General features: G+C 43.1%; 1 protein-coding gene and 1 long non-coding RNA gene across 3 annotated transcripts; one reads left to right on the top strand and one right to left on the bottom strand.

The window, feature by feature from the left end:
- Positions 1-87: 87 nt before the first annotated feature.
- STAT1 (signal transducer and activator of transcription 1) lies at positions 88-19996 on the bottom strand. Of its 2 annotated transcripts, XM_052675795.1 has the most exons (24): positions 19870-19996; positions 18647-18775; positions 17860-18004; positions 16888-16986; positions 15176-15271; positions 14386-14464; positions 13676-13767; positions 12919-13070; positions 12509-12667; positions 11101-11193; positions 10556-10615; positions 10346-10375; positions 10171-10264; positions 9306-9347; positions 8762-8845; positions 8420-8518; positions 8135-8270; positions 6608-6663; positions 6158-6252; positions 4705-4844; positions 3374-3559; positions 2646-2721; positions 1935-2037; positions 88-1512 (listed from the first exon to the last, which is right to left on the bottom strand). In XM_052675795.1, exons 1-24 carry the CDS (start codon positions 19944-19946, stop codon positions 1489-1491), a joined length of 2346 nt encoding a protein of 781 aa, XP_052531755.1. In that variant the 5' UTR covers positions 19947-19996; the 3' UTR covers positions 88-1488. The 2 variants fall into 2 exon arrangements, with proteins under 2 accessions (XP_052531755.1, XP_052531756.1); XM_052675796.1 differs by lacking the exons at positions 88-1512; positions 1935-2037; positions 2646-2721 and adding an exon at positions 2767-3289 and having other exon boundaries at positions 3346-3559.
- LOC128077112 (uncharacterized) lies at positions 2022-17738 on the top strand. Its single transcript, XR_008204834.1, has 3 exons — positions 2022-2372; positions 15578-15691; positions 16437-17738. It is a non-coding gene; the product is annotated as an uncharacterized LOC128077112 (long non-coding RNA).
- Positions 19997-21606: the final 1610 nt, after the last annotated feature.

Genomic DNA, 21606 nt, shown 5'->3' with positions numbered 1-21606 from the left:
GCACCAGAACTGTATCTATTCTGTGAATAATTAACCAGTTACAGGTGCATTATAATCATAAAAGAACAAAACAGCACACAGGGCAAGTGTCAGTACACAGTTCCATTTATTTAAAACAGCAGAAAAAACAGTCTCTTAGTGGGGAGTGAAAAGAACAATAATGCTTTTGGGACTACTGGCCCAAAAGAGGCAAAGCTGACATAGGGCCACTGCTTTAAATCTCATAAGAAAACCTCATCCTGGCTGCTCACATTGTAGTTTACAAGTAATGAAAACAAACTGGCACATAAAACGTGGGTAGAAGATGTAAGTCAAGAAACAAATGTCTGCTTTTGTTTCACCAAAATTTTAGCATTCAGTTATTTGTGATAACATGAAAATATCAGGTCACCGGTTGTGATTCCCTGTTAACCTCAGCTATGTTTGGCACAAAAAAATAAAGTGTAGGAACACTTTGCTAGGTCCTGCATATTTTACTTCCTTCAAGCTTTCTCAGGGGCCACATAGGTCATCTTGGGCACAACACTAAACTGAACTGGTTGTTTTATTTAACAATCAGTGGATCGATTTGGCATATCTGCATGGCAGCAAAGTAGCACTGCAGTCCTGATCTCCCAGGCAGTGGCAGTGCATGGCAGCAGGCTCAGAAGCTGCAGTAGGAACTGCTTAAGTATGTGGGATCCAGCATCAGTGTTGTGGAGCCCTTCTGATCAGCTGTGTGCTAATTAGCAGTCTGGACTAATAAATGCTCTCAGTCCAAGAGACCCACTGCTAAAGGCAACCTTACCTCTTAACAGTGAAGTATTAACTAGTTGTCCTAAGAAGTGCTCTTAATGTCAAAGATCATGCAAAGCATCCTACCCAAGAAGCCTTTACTATGAAAATAAGCAAAAATGAACTGTTTTTTGGTTTATGTTCTTCTGCAGGGCAGCACGCTATGCCTGCATCAAAGAAAGCCAGAGCAAACTGCAGCAGCACACGGATTTGCTGTGGTGTGTACCTGCAGTGTTCATCTGCTCATTTTTCTGTGATGCAGAAGAAAACATGAAGTTTTTCAGAAGCAATTGCTCAGCAGGTGAAGGCTTTCTGAACAGACCCTCTGCAAAAGAACGAGCTTTCCTTTGAAGCATTCTATGTACAGCCAGCTACTTTAGCTGTTCCATTCCACTAACATGCTTCAGTGTATGTTTCTCCCTCGCTCTTGCTGAGGGCCCCTTGTTCCTGTTCTCCTTTCTTCCTGCACTCTGGTACAGCATCTTGTCAATAGCAAATTGTTTAATGCAATTTGAAATAAAGAAGTGCACATACAGAGGCTATTCAAATGCTGCTTACATTCCCCCCTGATTAGAAATTGCTACTGGACTTTCAGGTTGAGAAACTGATGTGCTTTGAATTACGTGTAGCCTTCCCAAAGAATTGAAGCCCAACTGTAGAGCAGGACGCAGAAGCTGATTGGCTGTGCTAGTGGTGCAGTAAAAAGCTCTAACTTTACGTCGTGTATGCTGAACACATCTGCAATAAGGAAATTACAGGTCAAATAGACAAGCAGACTGGAGCCCCAACACTGCCTTGTTAGCTAGCAACAGAGCACAATAAAGCCCTCCTCAAATATACAAAGATGTGAATCTGGTGCTCAAACTACTGTGGGGCTGGAGCCATGCTTCAATTTGTTGGTAATTTTTTTCCTGAAGTACAACACAGGGATGATACTGGTCTGTTAGCAGCCAGCACCTCACAGGCACTGGTGCAGCAGCGCCTCCGAGTTGCACGCCATCTCCTGCTTTTCTCCCTTCCCCGAGCACAAAAGATTATAGCATTTTTCCTTCCTCCTTTTCTATTTCCCCATAAGGAAGAGGGAGAATGCTGGGGGTGGGGGGAAGAGAAATGGAAACATATCCCAATTCTCCTGCAAATAGATGCTTTGTGATACGTACCACTGTGTCAATCTCTGCTGGGTCCACCATCCGAGACACCTCATCAAACTCTTCAGGAGACATGGGCAGCAGATTTTCTGGAGATTGGAGCCTGGATGGGTGGCTAATAGAAGAAGAGGACAAAGAAACCTTTGCTAAAGAACCGAGGTGCAGCTGGGCTACCATGTCTGCCTCACAACCCTGAAGTTCCATTAACTGTAGGAGAGCTGTTAGGTCAGGGCTTGAAGTGTGGTGATGGAGCACCTGGAGAAGGGCTGTGTCTGCCCAGGGAGCACAAATTGTTTGCTCCTGTGCTCCTTAGCTGACCAGAAGGGGTGGGCTGGGAGTGGAGCCACCCATAGCTCATATAAAGGCCAGCCACTGAAGAGAGAGCATTTGTTGAACCTGGGTTGCTTCCTGGGGAGTGCTGCAGTGCCAGAGAGACCCTTCACCAGCTGGGTGAGTCAGTCTTCTTTCTGTACATGATTGTTGGCCTATCTGTGAATGTTTTGCCTTGGGTTGTTTTTGTTTGTTTGTTTTTTTTAATGTATTTTTACTTTAAAATTGTAATTGCTTTAGAGATAACAGTATATAAACGTGGGCTGATCACCTCCTCAAAGGGAGGAAAGATGGCACCTGCAACTTGAATGTTATGAACACTGATGAGCTACAGCTGAAAAAATCATGCTTAGTTCTTAAAAAAAAAAAAACAGCATTTATATGAGAACTTACACTTCAGATACAGAGATTAACTCAGTCCTGATGTAGCCGTTTCCTTTGGGAGTATCTGTATCCATAGGCTCTGGGGCTTCAAGGAAAGAGAGAAAAATAAATGGCTTGGTTTTTTATTAGCAAGTTTATCTCCTGCTGCCATCTCTGTTGATACAAATACAGCTTGTGGCCAAAACAATACACAGATCTCTCTTGTGCATTTTATGGCACTGTGGTTAATTAATTTTATTTCTTACTCACTTTTTGCTTTTCCACTACTGAAACAGGGAAACAGTCTCTCCTAAAGGTTCACATGGTTGTATCAACATACCCCATCTGGCCCCAGTATCAGTGCAGTGCAATAGTAAACATGACCATTATGGATCCAGCTGTTAGCAGGAACCTGCTCTTTTGAAGTATATCACAGGCAAACATACAAGTGCATTAGAGGCCACAGATAATCATGCTCTCAGGTTCTGAGCTGATTAGCGTAGTTCCTCTCTAGCAACCTTTTCTTAAGCTACTGAAATGCAGATGCTGTTCTCAGCTTTCAGCTGAGCAGCACTCCAACACGGGTCAGGCTGCTGAGACATTCAGTCCCACTGCTGCCTCTTCTCTCTGTGCTATGGAAACGATCCGGTGCCCAAGTAACTCAAGAACGAACGCTCAACATGAGCCTCTTATAGCACTTACCCCAACATGAGCCTCTTATAGCACTTACCCCAACATGAGCCTCTTATAGCACTTACCCTCCTTGGGCCTGGAGTAATATTTGCCAAAGGCGTTGTCTTTGGGAATATCTGGGTACAGAAATCTCAGTGGATTCTCAGGAATGTTTTCAGCCGCCATCACTTTGTAGTTGCGAATGATATCAGGGAAAGTAACAGCAGAGAGCTCCTTCTTGGTGTATGGTTCCACTGAGTGGAACTGGGGCTCTACAGATGAGAGAAGAAATTACTCTTAGAGTTAGTTTCCAAGTTTCTTCTAGGACTTTGTGGAAAACCTGCAGGTATTTCCAAAAAACACAGGGCTCAGGTGAGCAAAAGGCTTTAAGCTGCGCTACCTTGGCAACCTTCTGTCAGATGACAACATTCAAACTTCACTGCTTATTAGGAGGTTTGATCCTAGAAAGCCACTGAGGAACTCTTATGGGAAAAAAAGAGACATATGAGGCCTTCCTGAAAGTTCTAAACCCTGTCACTTGTTCTTTCTCAGTTTTTGGATGACTTGGGTGTGAGGACAGCAATGAGAAGGAATGAAGAGGTGATTCAAGCATGTACAGTGCTTTCCCTATTCCAGCTGTAAGCAGCCTTGGGCTCATCCAATGAAGTGTCAACATCCAGGCAGGCAGAGTTGATTTAAGCAGAATGATGGGTGAGAGGCCTGGAAGGATTAAGGGAGGTTGTATCTTTTTGCAGCTTCAGGGTTTCCAGGCTTCCCTGAACAAGGGTGAGAAAAAAGTAGTGCAGCTAATTAAGGTATCAAGGAGTTCATCTGTCCATTCCTGGAAACTGGAGGAAGGACAACTGTGAAGAAAATGAGATAAATGAACATGCAGTTCGCTTGGGAAGAACATGAGAATAAAAGAACAGATGGGATGGAGAGGCATATTGCGTGCAAAGTGAAGTGGAGACAGAGAACAGTAGTGCAGAGGACCAAATGCAGCTGTAGTGAACAGTTCCTGGAAGAGGAATCTCTGATGGAGGTGATGTGGGGCTAGATGGAAGGAGATACAGGTTTTTTTGTGTATGTGTACGCATGCGTGCTGCAGATATCTTGCTAAGAGGGAACCTAATTAGGCAGGAAGACAGTGTGTTTGGTCCATGCTTAAGAACCTTTCAGGTCAGATGCTGTATCTGGGAAGTCTCAATAGACCTAGGTGAAAATTAGCACTATTAACTGTAAGGCTTATCAACTATGCCACATGAGGTGTCGATCTGTTTGCGGCCTGCTGTTTGGCAGGGTGGAATTGCTAGGGCGGTGTGTTGCGTTGTCTCACAGTGTGAAAGAGAAATGCATGAAAACTTAGTACTCTAAATGTATACTTCTAAGACAGAAGTGTTCTCTGTTATCAACTTACCATTCTGAGATCCTTCTACCCAGGTAAAGGTGATTGCTCCCTCTCTACTGCTTTCACTGAATCTCAGCAAAAACGTTCCTGGTTTCTGGTCCTTCAACAAAGCGCGTTCTTTGTCCTTACTGATGAAACCCATGATACAGCTGTACATTGGGAGGGGAAAAAAAACGTTGAGTTAAGCTTTCAATATAAAATCTAAGCTGTACTGGTCTAACTAGGGAAACTAAAAAGCTTTTTTCCACTTAAAAGAGCTGACGTATTTATGAAAGCCCCTTGGAAAGCTTTGTCCTGTGTGCAGCTGGGAAGCCAGCAGTGGGATTGACAGGCTGGAGCTGCACGGTGGGATCCATGAATCAGCACTGCTCCCCTCATCGCTCTTCCTTTTGTCTAGGGGCTTATCTAAACATTTATCTAAGCTTGGAATAAAAGAAACTGTCTCTTGCTATCAAAATTAGGCTGTAGAAGCAGAAGTCAAGTTGTGTGTGCTGCTCAGGTCCTAAACAGCAGTTTTAGCTTCAAAAGCACATTAATGATGGTCTTCTGCCTTCCCATCCCTGAGTGTGAAAAAAGTGTTCTCCTAATACTTAGTCATTTGTTCAATGAGTCCCTGAAGTTGTGTTCTGTTCTTGTTAGCTGCTCGTTTTCTGTTTGGAAGTGAAACAAGGCCGTTATTTAAAAGGCTTAGACCAAACTCATCTAGAACTGGGTGGTTATAATTTGAAATCTGCTCTGGAATGCTGCAAGAGCAATTCTGCTGTGTGTCTTGCAGACCTGTGGGATCCCCTGTGATGAGGGAGCTGCTGATAGGATTTCCAAATATGGATAAATACCAACAGACCACTAAAAATGCACAGTTATGAACGTGACTGAACCTGTTCTTGGCAGAAGTTACTTCTGAAATCAGTAGTACTGGAATGCAAGTCTTGATAAAGCAGTATAAAAAGGCAAACGGAACCGACTTTCAATTTCAGACTTACTACTCACTGTTCTATCATTAAAGACTAGCTCCCTGACTCCTATGGTAGGTAAAGTTTGGTGTTTGGCAGCTGCCACCTACCGGAGGATCACTGGTATTGTCTGTGGAAGTCTTTTTTTTGGGGGCTTTTTTTTTTTTTAAACATGGGTGATGACTTTATGAATTACATGTTATTGTACTTTACTCTCGGCTGACAAACACAAAAGAGGCTCTGTCGTGTAGGAAGAATCTACTTGTAGCAGAAGCAGAAGTCAGAAATTAAATGATCAGAGTCCTCCTCTGCAACTTGGACACGTGATGTTTTTGGCTGTCAGGAGCTGTGTCAGTGAAATCTTCCTCACTGCTAGAATTGGTTTGCTTCAGGATTTTCTGGTTACAAGATATACTTGATTCAATTCAAAGTATCAGCACAACCTCACAATGCAACCATGAAGTGAGAGGTTTGAGGCTTGATACTTATTAATTTAATTCAGGTCTCACCCGTCGTTCCAGAGGCACAGGAGGTGCTTCTTAATAAGTTCCAGGATTCCTTCTATCCACAGCCAAAAAGGGAAATTTTTATCATTTATGTTTTCCTGAAATTCAGAGATGGGGAAGCATGAGTGTTAACTGGAGAGGAAGCAAGCTCTTTGAAACAATGCCATCATCTTCCTGTTCTTGCATGTTTCTTCCCTTTCTTCTTCACCCCACCTCTACTTCAAAGGGACACGAGATACTGGAAATGAATCATGTACTGAATCTTAAGGCAAGAGGCAGGGAGAAAGAAAAGACAGCCTGAACCTACAGTACTCACAGGTGTCACTGCTTAACTCTTAGACAACTGTGCTCATTTAAGAATACAGAAAAGGCTCTGGTTCTTGGATGGGCAGAAATATGAAACAGAACAAACAAAAACAAGATCTTAATTTCTTTTCTTAATGGAGTTCATACCTTGCAGAATCTTGTCCAAGGAATAAGGCCATCGTGAGATCCTCCACTTGTTGACCCTGAACAGAACATATCAACTTCAGTCACAATCTGTACATTGCTGACAGGAAATGACTTATAGCAGCAAATCCTGAGTGCTAACCTAAAACTCTGAGGTGGTGGGTTAAGAAGGAAAATGAAAGGAAGGCTGCTGTATTTTATAGGCTAGCACAGGGAGCACTTGTAAATTCCCATCTGAAATTCACTGCATGAGAATGCATTTAAGCAGGCCACAGATTACAACACAAGCTTTGCCTAACGGGAGCCAATTAATTCTGACACTCTGTACACTGTGCTACACTTGATATTTATCAGTTGATCTCCTCATGGGAGCATCTTGAAAATAAATTACACATCTCTTCTACAGCAGAGCAAGTAAACAGCAAGCCAGAAGCTTTTTTGGTAGGAGCTCAGCAGACTCTGCAACATCTTTAAGAATTTTCCTGATAGAATGGTTTGGCTTGGAAGAGACCTTTAACATAATGTAGCTCCAACCCCCTGCTATAGGCAGGGACACCTCCCTCTAGACCAAGTTGCTTACTTGTAAACTCGTAGGCTTTAGACTCAGAAAATGACTCCTAGGTCTGTCCTAACTATTCTCTTCTTGTTCCTGTTGCAATCGTTTCCCCTCCTTATTTTAATGGTGTGTTTCATAATTGCATCAAAACTGCAAAGAAACCCCTGTGCTGTGATCACAGTATCTAGAGCTTTGCAGCTCTGCAGACAGTGAATGTATTTGGGCCTGATTCTTTCCATTACAGGCTATATACTATGCATCTGGAATATATTTTTAAAATAACTACTTCTAGGTGCAGAAATGAGATTTAAATACCATCCTTACTGAATGCTTTCTGAAACTTCAGTATTGGGAAACTACCAAATCAAGTATTTTTATTCTGAGTTTCCCCATGCAAACTCAGTAGCTGTGACAGATGCCCAGCCTATCAGGCAAACTGACACGTAGTTCAGAAAACAAAACCCATGGCTGATCAGACTCTTAGTAAGGATGCTGGTTTTGGAGAATCTTAATTTGATGTGCTTCAACAGTTCCATAGCTTGTGTGCTTCAGTATCGCAACTACATGTTGGCAGACAGAGGAAGCATTCCTTGCTGGGGGGCATATGGTAAGTTAAAGCTACTAGAGATATAACACTAGTTAAAGCATGTTTAGTAGTTATTCAAAAGGCAGAAGTAGCTCTAATTAGTGCTGCCCTGGCATACAAAACTCCAAGGGTAGGACTACAGGTTTCTCATCGCTGACCTTCTTTTGCAAACTCTTTCTGTATTGAAAACTGCAAAACACTGCATTGCTACAGTGCTATATATGCACACTATATTGCTACAGTGTGATATTGCATAATGGGAAAAGGAGTGACAAGATGCAAAAACTTAAAATATATTGTAGAAAACGCATAGAACTTGCTTCAGTTCAAACAGGCCACCTGCTTGTTCAGCTGAACCAAAAAGCTTAGTGATGGAAGCAGATCGTACCAAGTAGTTTCTCTCCCAGCATGTTCAGTTGATCTGTGTTAAGTCCTCTTTTTGTCACGGAAGAGAACTGCCAGCTCAGAACTTCAGAAAGTTTAGACCACTTTGCACAAGGGGGGTTTAGAAAGAAGGACAAATTCTAGAACAGAATGGAAAAATACAATGTACAGTCAGTAAGCATAAATTCAAGCTCTACTCCAGCTTGAATGCTTGAAAACTACACTTTGGATACTGTGCAGACTACCCCTATGTGCAAGAAGGGAAGAAGTGTTTCTGTTTTGCCCGTACCTTGGGATCAGTAGACAGCATGTTGAACCATAAGATAGAAGCCCATCCACTTGGAAGCTGGCTCACATTAGAGATGACAATGATGGGAAGCGACGTGGTCTGGAAGGGATGTGTAAGAAACATGTCAGAGTGTTCTGTATCTCTGCTGCAGTCCTTCACTAGATGACTCACAAACCTGTTTCCATTCCAACTCCCTGCTTGTATTGCCTTATCTCTTTCATTGAAAACGTACATGCAGGGGAGAGAAATTCAGTATGATATACTAGAAAGAGTTGGGTGATTCTGTCAAATAGAGGCATGACACAGAGGAAGTTAATTCCATTTCTTCCATTTAAGTCTTACCTCTAGATCTATTACTAAGCCAGGCTGGCACAGCTGTGTCTCAAAACTCAGAGAGTGAAGTTCTTCTGTTACAATAAGAGGACCCTTTGAAGATGAAGGAAAAGAATATATATATCAAAATCTTTGGATTTTCTATAGGGGAAACCTCTTTCCCAAGGTTAGTGGCTCTGGGATGCTCCTTGACTGGACTTAAGAAACGGTTTACAGGCCCCAGTCAACTGATGACACTGATTTCCTTGAACTTTGAGTTAGGATGGTTCAGAGATTCAACATCTCTATTTTGGCTGCTACCCATAAGCCACAGAAAAATCTGCAATTACTGGGAAGCCCTGTTAAAATTAGTGCCAATGAGGGAGAGTCCAGAGGGACGCCATTCTGGCAGTAGCTCTCATATGCAAGCATCTCCCACACAGATCACTTCCCACAAGTGCTGAACTCTACTGGTTGTGAGACTCCCCTGTGTTTTTTAATGGGGTTGAATGGAGCATTGTCTTAAATGTCTGAATGTTCTTTTGGCTTTGTGAACGAGGTCACTGTTGCATACCTCATTTGTTCTGTTTCCTGCGTTCTTCTGTTCTTTCAGTTGCTGCAAAAAACAACAGTAAAAATCTGTCACTCACTTATTTTAACCAGTAGCATACACAAACATTTGCGTGCTGTAGTTCCTTAACAGTATGTAAACTTGCTGCACTAGTGCCTGGTTCTACTTGGTACCAGTCTTTTATTAAGTATTCATTTGTGAAAATATCATCTGCACCATTAGGATGCAATGCCTTTTATATAAGAGACTTGATAGGAACAGAAGCAGAATGAAATCAGGAAGGATGAGATGAAATACTGGTTTATTCAACAAAACCTCAGAATTTATTGTCCAGTTCAGGAAACTGGTAGTGTTTCTTCCAGATAACAAAGAGACTTCCACATTAACTGGTTTAGGACTTGAGTATCAAGTATTTTTTTTTCCTTTCCTGTTGCAATGACAGAAGCAATCTAATTCACTTGTCACACTCTGTAAATCCAGTGTTGTATAGTCTAAAAACACTGAATTTCTTGTTGAAAAGGAATTGCTTAGTTTTCTTGTTCCAGTCTCAAAGATCTTTAAAATACTCCGTGCTCTCCTTTCTCTGGGTTTTCCTCAGAAAAAGCAAAAATGCTATGGCTTCTCCTCCAACCAACTCCTTGCAGCATAAACCATATGGCAGCAAAGAATTTTTTGCCTGTCTGGCCTTATTTCAATGACAAAAGCAATAGCATTTCAATTAAAAACAGGCCTAAGATCTTGAAAAGGGAAGACAATGTTAATTAATGGTTCCTCTTTTACACAAGTAAACAATGACAAGTAAGCAAACTGCCAGCTTCCTCCCACACCCTCTGCTCACACAATTAAATGTGTAAAGAAAGTCTCCTACCAAATGCCTGAATTCTGCTGCTAAACTTCCATTAGTAGATTCTTCCATGTTCATTACTTTCGTGTTTGTTCCTAGAATATTAAATTTCCTGAATCTACAGAGAGAGAGAGAAAAGAATTAGGGGGCTGAAATCATTTTAAGAGCCCAACTTCGATATATGTGTGAAGCCACTTACCCTTTGACTGAGTTCTTTTCATTTACGTCTCTGTCAAAAAAGAAAAATTAAAAACCTTCTAAATATTCCGTATATGGAAGATCTGGTTGTTCTAATAGTTGATTAAGGACTGGTAAAAATGCTTGTGTGGAATCTCTTGTGTAAGAGAAGCAATTGGTTTGAGCAGTCAAAAGAAGCACTGCCTTGTAGAAGGAAAGGAATGCAACATACTTATCAAATAACACTTTCACTTTCAGGTTGTAGTTCAATTCCTGCAATTTCACCAGCAATCTGGGGGGGAAAAAAGAAATAAAATGACTACCACTGCAAAAGATAGCAGCACTAAAGAGGAAAAGCTTATCACAGATATATTTAAGCTGCAGAGCTCAAAATCATGTACTGGCCCCAAGCTTGCTCTGTATTAGCTAATGAAGATGAAGTGAAAGGATAAATCTGCAGTGTCTGTACAGCTGATCCCAGCCCCTGATTTAGAGATAAAAATAGATTGGCAAGTGAGTTATTCATGATCAAATGGTCTGCATGTACCTGACCTACTACTGGCTGGTTGTTTCTCAGACACTCAATCATCACCACACCTAGTCAAAGGTAAAAACTGGAAGTTACATGTGTTAGCAGACAGACTGCTGCCGTGTTGCACTACCTTGTCCCCTTGAGCTCATCACTTGGGCTACCTGTAAGGTGTGCAATCATCCCAGCTGTAGGAAGCCGATCAAATGAAAGGCTTAACACAAAAGAAGGAGAAACAGAAAACGTACCTCAGCTTCACAGTGAACTGTACTCCTGTCTTCAGGACTAATGGCCTCTGTGGATGTGTTGGCATGCAAGGCTGCCTCTCTACCACAAAGGAGCTATGAAAAGAACAGATTAATGCCTTGATTTGTTGATGTATTCTTTAAGTAACATGAAGTTACATACGGAAAGAACTTGAAAAGAATGGGGATTTACCAGTAATACTGCATGCTTTATCTATTAATTCAGGCTGTGCGTGGGTTTCTTTGCTTGCTTCAGTGGGGTTAAAGACTTCATAACTTAAAGACTTCATAACTTAAAGACTTCATAAGGTGTCTGTTTTCCTAAATACATGCACTGTCTGGGGAGGACAGGATACCATCTCCAAATTCCCCGAAGTCAAACAGTGTGTAAATATGGAGGTAACTTGTGTAATTCAGGTGAGGAGTTTTGCTTCACTTGCACTCCTCAGCTTGTGTTACAGCACTGTAACACGCACCCAAGAGCTAGATCAACTAGACTGGGAATTCAGCAAGGGCTAGCTAACCCCACAGAGCAAACTCCTCAGGCAAACCTGTTCTAATGCACTCCAAACTGTTCCTATCACGGGTGCTGTTTGTGCAGCTCTGCGCTGTACAGACAGGTATATTGTATTTGCACGTCTTGGGCATCTTAGCAAGTTGAGACACTTCCCTCCACTTGCACATAAGAAAACTAGACTAATACAGCCCTTCCTTGTTGACCTTCACTAGGCTGAAGAATAATACCTATATTCTCTAACTGTAGACTAGTGGTTAAGGCACGTGAACGGGTCTTTGTCTCCTTACAGGGGGTTACATACTGCATCAAAGCCTCTGCTCTGTATCTGCTAGTCTCAAATCTTCTGCAGCACAAGCTATTGTCAACTATATGTTTAAAGAATGAGACTGTGAAGCTACATGTAGCATGTACTAGCTACAGTAACTTGTGTCATAGAGGTGGGACACAGGCAGGGCTGCTCTCCCTTGTCTCTTCCTGGAGACAAGGGAGATGCAGCCAGAGCCAAAAGGAGGGACAATCTGGTGTGTATTTATATTGGGCATAGCTTGGTGTGGGTTTCCTGCATCCATTTACTTGAGCTGGTTTGCAGGGTTGAAGTTGAAAGCAAGAAATGGACTACTGGACTAGAGTTTAATTCTGTAATCAATACATGTTGTAGCAAAGGCCCTGCTGACTGAAATGATGGCAGACCACAAACCCTTTCCACAAGCCTAAACCTCTGGAAAAAAAACAAAAAAGGAGAGAATCTTGAAAATAGTCAATTAATGTTTGTGACAAACTCAGGAAAACCTCAGAAAATGCAAGTCAGCGTGCATGAAACACTGAGCAAACAGAAGGGAAGACTCCAGATCCATTCACTCACACAATCACTAGAAGGCTTTTCTAGCCCGTTACCTCTGGATAAGCTGTTTGAAAAGACTGTGCGTTCGGTCCTGCAAGACTTGTTTGTTTTTTGTGATGGGGTCAGGGTCGTAAGTAAGTTTCTGCTCCAGTTCCTCAAGCTTTTTGAGCTGCTGACGAACTTGCTGCAGGCTTTCAGCAATAATGGTGAACCTACAATTAGATAGTCCTGTTATTTTTAGCACGTTTTCACTGTATTAATGCTGAGACAGCAGCAAGGTAACTGTCCCTAAGGTCTGCAGGGTTAGCACTGCTTGCTCATTGGAGATGTGACAGTAACATCACTGACCTTTAGTTGAGCTGTGACACAATTAAAACAAAATCAGCACATGTGGCATATCTGACAGGTCTGGTCTGTCATACTTTGAGTGCCTGACCAACACAATCCTTGACTGCAAGCTTACCAGTTCTGTAGCTGGTCAAGACAGGCGTTGGGTGGGCCACCAATGCATGCAGTCTGTTGCCTCCGTTTCCACTCCACCAGCTCCTCCTTAATAAGAGCACTCTGTGTGTGCTCTGTGGTGTTCAATAGCTGTATTATCTTGGCCACCACTTCCTAAAGAAATATTGAAGTGACCTGTTTATTAAAAATACTTCAGCTAAATCAAGTTATTTTTTCTGTATAACGCTGTGCCTTGCAAAACTTTGCAATGACTTCTAAGTAATAGTTTCTTTCTATCAGTACAGCAGTTCTTCCAACCCACCTACCTCTTCTTAGTTGGAGCATTAGCTAGGCTAAGTGGAGAAACAACATATATTTAGTACCACTGACCTCTAAAGAGTTGCATTCCATCTACGTACCTCCCAAGTGTATAGTGTAGTGTTTGCTGGAAATTTGAGCACTGCAATGAGTAAATCTGCTTAACTGAAATACAGCTGCAAGCTCTTTGATTGCTCCTTTTCCCCCTTAAAAACATGACTATTGCTACTACATTTTCCTGGTGTTCTCTGAGCTATACCTGATGGAGTTTGGTAAAGGCAGCTAGAAGAGAAATATTACTGCTCAGCAATATTGTAGATTTCCATTAAGGATGGAAAGAACAAAATGTTACTCCGTATGTGACCAGAGTCTTTTGTTTTTGAATAGGAATGACATGTCATTCCAGTGAAAGTGTTCAAAACCAAGTGCTGCTGTCTTCTGAAAGAAAACTAAGGTGTTACCTTTCTCTTGATGTCAAGTAAGAGAAACATCTTTTGGAGATTCATCTGTTCTTTCTTACATTCCTCTTGTGATGCACCATTGGGCTCATACTCTGTAAAATAAGTCCAAATTGCAAATCTGAGGAAAACTGCAGCAGCATGATCTTGTGAGTTCAGGAAAGAAGGGGTAAGGAAAACTCAGGCTGATAGCTCCCATGCAGTGTTCCCTAACTACCACTTCAGCTGCCCAATGACCTTAAGTTAGAAGCACCCATGTGCCTTATGGAAACGCTGCCTGCCATGAAGTACAAAGAGCAAGAATGGGGCTCGATGCTCCCTTTCCCAACCAGAAACCTCTTGTGAGGGCTAATCAACTGTAAATTTGTGTTGGAAAATAAAGCTTTTTTTGAAACAAAATGGTGGGGAGGGGCGAGAGAAAGAGCCATATATATTTACAAAATGAACCCAGTGTAGTTAGAGTCTGTATGGTCTGCTGTTTCTAGAAGCAAATGGATGTAAAGGACAAAAGAACACTGCATTAGCAAAAAAAGCTCTTGTAAGAACAGACAAAGAAAATCTATTTTGGGGAATTCAGGTTTCAGCATAAAGCAGAAGTAATGGAGGAGAGATGTGATGAGTAGGTTTGCATATAAAATTTAGTTTCCTGAGATAAGAATAAACTCTGCTATCTTATGAACTGCACCCAACAAGGTATGTCCTCAGTAAATTACCTCTATTCTGGAAGGTTTTATGTTTAAAGTCATATTCGTCTTGCACATCCTCTAGTGTCTTGATGTCTTGTTCTACATCCTATAAAGCACGAATGAAGACGGAACAATTACTGAATTTCACATTATGCAAGACTGTGTCTGACCAGGATCTGCCAACAAACTGTCAACAAGCACTTACACTGATGAATGTCTTTTCCTGGAATTCCCTAAGAGGAAATATTTCTAAAGTTAACCACTATCTAGTTACCTTCCCTCTCTCATTTCAGCAAACAAAAATCTGTCCATAATAAAACACAAAGCCCTCAGTGCCTGGCCATACCAGCTGAGAGAACTTAGAAGAACCTAGGCTGCCATCTGGGACAGCATATGGCATCTTCAACTTTTTACAAACTCTTGAGAATTGCATGAAAAAAGCTTACTCTTGGGACTGTATTTATTAACTATACTAACAGGAGAAAAAAAATCTCTATATTCAAGTAAACAAAGAAATGTCAATTTATGATCTTTCCTTGGTTGCATAGTATTCCATATAGGTGACATGTTTTTATTGCTAAAATTTAAGCACAAGAAATTTGATATTGCCACAATAGCCAAATCCCAATCCGTACTGCAGTGCCACTGACAAATACTGATTTGCTATGTATCAGTGACTGATCACAGAGTAGAAAACAAAACAGTTGCCTAATTTATGCTCGTTGTTTTAAAGAATACTTCACACGCTGAAAACTCTTTAACATTTATGATTCAATAAGAACTACTTCAAATACAGCTGGCATCATGCTATACTTACTGTAACACTGTTTTTTACAGCCTTAACTTTTGCATCAAGCTCCTTCTGTTTGTCCAGCATCCCAGTCATGGTGTTCTGTACACCTCCCACTTCCATCTGAGGTAGGCAAGCAGAACAAAATCAGAAGTCAAACAAGACTGAACTAACTAACAGCAAATGCTTCTTAATTAATGTCAGTTGGTGGCTTTTGTTGACAAACAGCCTAGCTGTGGTATTACTTGTTCTGATAAATCATAGTACTTTTTTATAAAAGTGACTTTGTGAAGAAAAAGGGTGAAGAAATGTCTTTCATGCGGAGATGTTGCATGTTTTGTCTTAGCAATAAAAAGCTATAAAAATTCTCTGCACAAATTCTTTTTGTTATATTTGCTTATCTTCATGCATTTTCCAAATAAATTCCAGGAAAACAGCAACGCTGAAGCCTGGATCACATCTCCTTTAAATGTCGGATTTCATCCACTTGAGCTCTGGGGACAAAAGCGAGAGGCACAAGAACAAGAGAGGCTGGCATACAGGGTAATGCAGTGTGCAGTTTATTTCCTACAGGGCATTAAAGCAAACTTCAGATCTCTCAGCACTGAAGCTCATACTGTGACTTCTCTCAGGGAGAGTTCCAGTAGTTTCAAAGACAGGATTTTTGTTCCACATGTAACTACTATAAGTGTTAGAAACTTAGTTTTGCCAATGCAGGCAACTTACAAACTGGTAAAGGTTCCCAACATAAGCTGAAATGGAACCATGATGGCAATCTGAGTACTGTCTAACAGGAGTGTCTCTCTTTATGGTGCTTATAAGTTCACTTCTTCTGGGAAATAAGAACCTTTACAAGAAATCAGAGGGTAGGCTATGGTGTTTCATGTAGTGCCAACGATATGTGGAAGAAGATTTATTTCCTTTTTTAAAATGATTATTAATAGAAACATATGGAATACCGAAAAGGAAGTTTTGGGTGCTTCATTTCATAAGTCAGCACAGAAACTGCCAGCTGCACTGCAGCTCTGAGGAAAGTATCTGGGAACGGCTTTGCCAAGGTTGCATACTTAAGAGAGCTATTTCAGACACAGCTGCATTAGGATGATTGTTGAAAGCCTATGCTCCAATGCTCTTAGTTCCCTCTATAACACTATCAAAAATTTGCTGTAAAGGGAAGAATTTCTGTCTCAGAACAGGCTGTGCTCAGACAGTTATCGCTTTATTTCATTAGTAGATTGGACGTAGTACACGGCTTTCTTAACTGTGGATTTTTTTTATTGCAACACAGTTCTTGGAAAGGAAAACCCAGACAGATGCACTGCCAAAGAACTGATGAGGAGAAGAATATACTTTGCCTATGGTTCAGCGGTTCAGTTTCAAATAGATACATAAATATTGAGTGTAGCTGGGAAGGAAGAATAGCACTGCTTTGCGAGACAGTCCAGAGACCCACTAAAGCTCAGCTGCTCAATAAAGAGTGAATCAGGAATAAAAAGGAGAAGGAAGAAAGCTGAAACCTTGTTGGAGAAATAAGGCAAATGCTGTTTATTAAAATGTAATAAAATCTGATGAGCACCTTAGGCTATAGTAAGAATTAAAACCAGTTGTTCACATCACTCAAAGAATCAAAATTACTTCCTGGCCCTTTCCACCTCTGAATAGCTCATTCTACTCAAACCAGCTGGTATCCCAAGTAAAGGGCAGACACAACTGCAGTGGACGTTTCAAAACTGACTTACCTGATTAGACAATTGTGCACTGTTCAATATTTTCCTCTCCTCTTTCAGACAGTTATGGATGATCATTGCCATGTGTATGGGGTCTTCTTGGAAGTTATCCTGGCATTAAATATGGGCTATTGTTAAATTTTATATGTGTAATCTCTTATATTTCATTCAATCAATTCACAAGAATAACACGTGTCTGGTTAAGCCTGAGTTGTATCTTGTTTCGAGACCACAAGGACTGCAACCACCTCTAAGAAGTAGTTTCTGCGCCTGCTGTTTTAGTTTTGTTAGGGTACAGAGAGTTGATGGGACTTGTCACACAACAACGAGAGAGGGCTGGAGATGTTACTGGAAGAAGGTAGAGAGCACACTATAGTCCTGGAGACAGTTTGTCCTCCCTCGAGAGCCACATTTCCACGCCTTGGAGGTATAGTTTCTAGCTTTACAGGTACAGCTCTTGCTCAGGAAAATAAAGGAGGGATGTTGGCTGCCACTTGGGAATGCATAGACAAGGGAAGTAATGAAGTTCACAAATACATTCTGCAGTGCCATCCACTACCCAGTATAATATGATGTACAGATTCCTTGCTATTTATTGTGATTCTGTAGCTATATGTAATGATTTATTCTCCTGTGTTCCTTCTGCATCAGAGACTTCTCAAGACACTGAAGAAACTGCTTGGGGAAGGAATGGGGCAAGCAAAACTGCATTCCTGTAGGTACTCCAAATACACGCAGTAAACACCTTACAAACCACAACTTCTGTTTCTTGAGTTCTCAGAAACCGTAACTGTACTGTTAATGAAACTAACTTTGTAACTGTGGCCAACTAAAAACAAAAATAAAAATGGAGTAATGTTTGATTTCTGACTTTTAAAATTAGGGTACTCAAATGCTCTCTGGAAAATCCCTCATGGCAGAATATTCTGCTTAGAGTCATCCAACTGCAGTACTGGAGGTATTTAAACATAGGTCAGGGCATACCTGAAGATTACGTTTGCTTTTCCTTATATTGTGTTGCAGCAAAAAGTTGTTTTCTATCAAAAATCGGCTAAATTGATCATCAAGCTGTGACAGCAGGTCATGGAATAGCACCGTAGCAAAAGATACATTGGTGGCTGCATGTTCCCTAGAATAAATTCAAAGTATGCTTGTGTTAAATACTTTCAAGCAGCATCCAAAATGCACTACAGAGAACGTTTTATTAATCCCCAGCTCCAGTTGTAATACACGTGAGCAGGAAGAGCTGCTTTCAAACATGTTAGGCTCATTCGCTCACCTTCTGCTTCGCATTCCTTGATAGAAAACTGTTGCTATTCCTCTGTGCCACTCTTGCCACATTTTGTGTGACATTATTGACCCATTCCATGCACATTAGGAAGCTGGAAGTGACTGTGATGCATGTGCACACTGTACAGTGCTAAACATACAACGTACATTTCCATAGAAATTTTGGAAAACAGTTCCACGTTGATGAATGGTGAGAGCCTGGGGTTCCAGGGAAACTGACTGCCTTAAAATAGCTGCTTTTGTTTGACATTAACTGAGGTAACAGTAAATGGTGTACTTGTTACTCTAGATGTAGGTTCCCCTATGCAGACTAGATTCCCACCCCTTCTCAAGACGATTAGCTACACAGCTAAAAAATGTTCTACCAGCAAAGGTGTCCTTATGTCTCCAGCAGCTTGCTTCCCCGCTACTTTTCTGCCATGTTAATCCATGTACCAGAATGTTTATTATCACACAACCCAGATGTCAGTTTTATGCTTACCAATCCTGGTTTTCCAGCCACTGTGCCAGATACTGCCTGATTTCCATAGGAAAGCTGTCATCGTACAGCTGGTGAACTTGCTCCAAAAACTTGGAGTCAAGTTGCTGTAGCTGGTACCACTGAGTCATCCTGGGAAGTGGGGAATAAAAGCAGTGTAAATGTAAATGCTTAAGTTAACATTAGAGCTGACCTAGTGAAAAATCACCCATTCTAAGTTTTCATTAAAATGGCAAAATTGGAGGTCAGGGTAAAATTGAAGGAAAAGTGTTCTAGCAAACAGAAGCATGTTCTGTTTTTAGATGAAATGGAACAAACTAACAACTGAAACATCATTCAACTTCTTCTGTACTGTTTTTAATTATAAAAACTGAAAATTAAGACCGTCTTTATGCTGGTTGCATCGACAGAAGTCAGTCAAAATTTAAACCACTCTTCCCTATGAAAAGTTGCATTTCTTTTCCTCTCTGAACACAGAATTTTCACAGCACTGAAAGTATCAGCACTGCTACGAGTTGTAGGGGAGATGTTAAGTCAGGGCTTGAAGTGGTGATGGAGCACCTGGAGAAGGGCAGTTGGTGCCCACGGAGCACAGATTGTTTTCACCTGTGATTCACAGCTGACCAGAAGGGGTGGGCTGCGAGGGGAGCCACCCATAGCTCATATAAAGGCCAGCCACTGAAGGGAGAGCATCTCTTGGACCTGGCTTGCTTCCTGGGGAGTGCTGTATTGCCAGAGAACCCTTCACCAGGTGGGTGAGTCTGACTCTTCTTCCTATATGACTTGGCTTACCTGTGAGCGCTTTGCTTGGTATTGTTGAGAACCTGTCAGAACCAGCTTTGCTTCTTTATATTCAGTCTAAGTCTCCCCTCTTTCAGTTTGACGCCTTTCCCTTCGTCCTGTCACAACAGACCCTGCTAAAAACCATGTCCCGTTCCTTCTCACAGCCTGCCGGGCTGCTCTCAGGTCCCCCCGGAGCCTTGTCCCACCCTCCCTAGGTCGTACTTTGCTTCTAACTCCTAGACTTCAGGCTAAGGCAGCACTCTGTGCAGCAGACGCAGGTTGCCTAAAGTTGAGGAACAGACAAAAGCCGTGCTGCGCAGTGACCGCCATCACAGCGCGGCAGCACACGGCCAGTCCAAGGGTCACAGTTGACCCTGAGGGGCAGTAAGATACGAGCCTGCCCGCGCCTTGTCACCGCCCATCCCCGCGCTGCCCGCACTCACCCGCTGGAACAGGCTGCCCCGGCACTCCGCTGGCGCCCCTTGCCTGCGCCCAGAAATACCCGCACGGACGCGGCCATGGGGACTCGCCGCGGGGCCAATGGGAGCCCGGCCCACGCCGCCTGGACCAATGGGCGCACGCGGCGCTGCCAGGCGCCCCGCCCCCCGCCCTTTTCCTTCCGATGAGGGTCGCGAGCTGTGCTGTTTCTGGAGCCGTGCGCGCGGGTCTCAGGCGTTAGGGAAAGGCTGTGCGGCCTGTGGCTCTAAGGAGATAGGGGAGCAGCGTGACAGTGCGTGCCAGAACGCGGGGTGTTCGAGAAGCAGCGTGTAACGAAATAGGATATGCGAGATACAAGCGAGGCAGGGCCGCTGTTCTCCCAGTCCCGGGCTGGCCCTGCTTGCTCGGCTCCCTCAGCGCTGCCGCCCCGTTCCTGCCCGGCCCTGCGGGACGCGGAGCGGCACAGTGCGCAGGCGCGGTGGCGGCTCTCGTTAGAAAGCGCTGCACCACGTGACTTCGGGGAAATGCTCCCGGTGCCCAGAAAGGGCCCGGTGGCGGGAAGGCGAAACCGAAAGCTTTGGCGCTGTCCCCGCCCCGCCAAATCCGTGTCCGAATTGCGGGCGGTGAAACCTTCCCACGGAGCCAGGGTTGGAAGAAGCACTGTGTTCAGCTAGGACAACCGTCAGCTCGTCACCATTGTGCCTCTTAAACGTGTCCCTCAGTTCCACGACTCCACAGCTCTTGAGCACCTCCAAAACTGAACCTGAGCTCAGCACAGAGGGATGCTCACCTCCCTGCCCCTCCTGGTTGTGCCATCTTTGATACAAACCAGGATGCCATCGACCTTTTTGGCAAAACACTGCTGGCTTGTGTTCACCTGGTTGTCCATTAACACCCCAAGATCCTATTCCTCCATGGAGCCTTCTAGCTGCTCTGCCCCAAGCCTTTAGCACTGCTTAGTGTTTGCAACTGAAATGCAGGATTTTAGCATTTAGGCTTGTTAAAACTCATTGGCTCAGCCCAGCAATCCAACCTATCCAGATCCCTCTGTAGGGCCTTCCTCAAGCAGATCAAGACTTCCTCCCAGCTTAGTGCTACCTGTGAACTTATGAGGATGCCCTAATACCAACCAGCCAAGGAATACAACTTGTGACTGCTGGTCACCAGCTAGACTTAACCCCATCCACCACTGCTCCGTGGGCCCAGTCCTCCAGTCAGGTTTGATCCAGTGAAGAGTACTCCTGTCCAGGCCGCAGGTTGGTAGCTCCTCCAGGAGAATGCTGTGGGAGACAGTCTGCCTGGGCTTCATAAAGCCTTTGACACTATGTCAACTGCCTTTCCCTCCACCACCAGCTGTGTCACTCAATCGTAAGAGGAGATGAGGCTGCTCAGGCAGGATCTGCCTGCTGTGAACCCATGCTGGAGCCTGCTCTGATCCTCTGGTTATCCCACACAGGTGAAGTGATTCCACTTAATATGATCTCATCTATGGCTTTTCCCAGTTCTGAGGTCAGGCCGACATGCCTGTAGTTTTCTGGATCCTTTTTCTGACCTTCTTGTAGATAGGAATCATGGTGGCAAGTGTTTACAGTGAAGAAACCTCAGGGTGTTGAGCCCCTGCTGCGCAAGCTGCAGCATCACAGGTGGGGTAGGAGTCCTGGCTGGGCCATGGAGAGCAAGGCGGGCATGGAAATCCCCAAGGGTGGCCTTTGCCTCTGCTTCCTGTGCTGTCTGTGTACAAG

Source organism: Tympanuchus pallidicinctus, unplaced genomic scaffold (genome assembly GCF_026119805.1).
Source record: "Tympanuchus pallidicinctus isolate F22 unplaced genomic scaffold, pur_lepc_1.0 scaffold15, whole genome shotgun sequence".
Lineage (NCBI taxonomy): Eukaryota > Metazoa > Chordata > Aves > Galliformes > Phasianidae > Tympanuchus > Tympanuchus pallidicinctus.
This window is presented reverse-complemented; position numbering and strand designations above follow the sequence as displayed.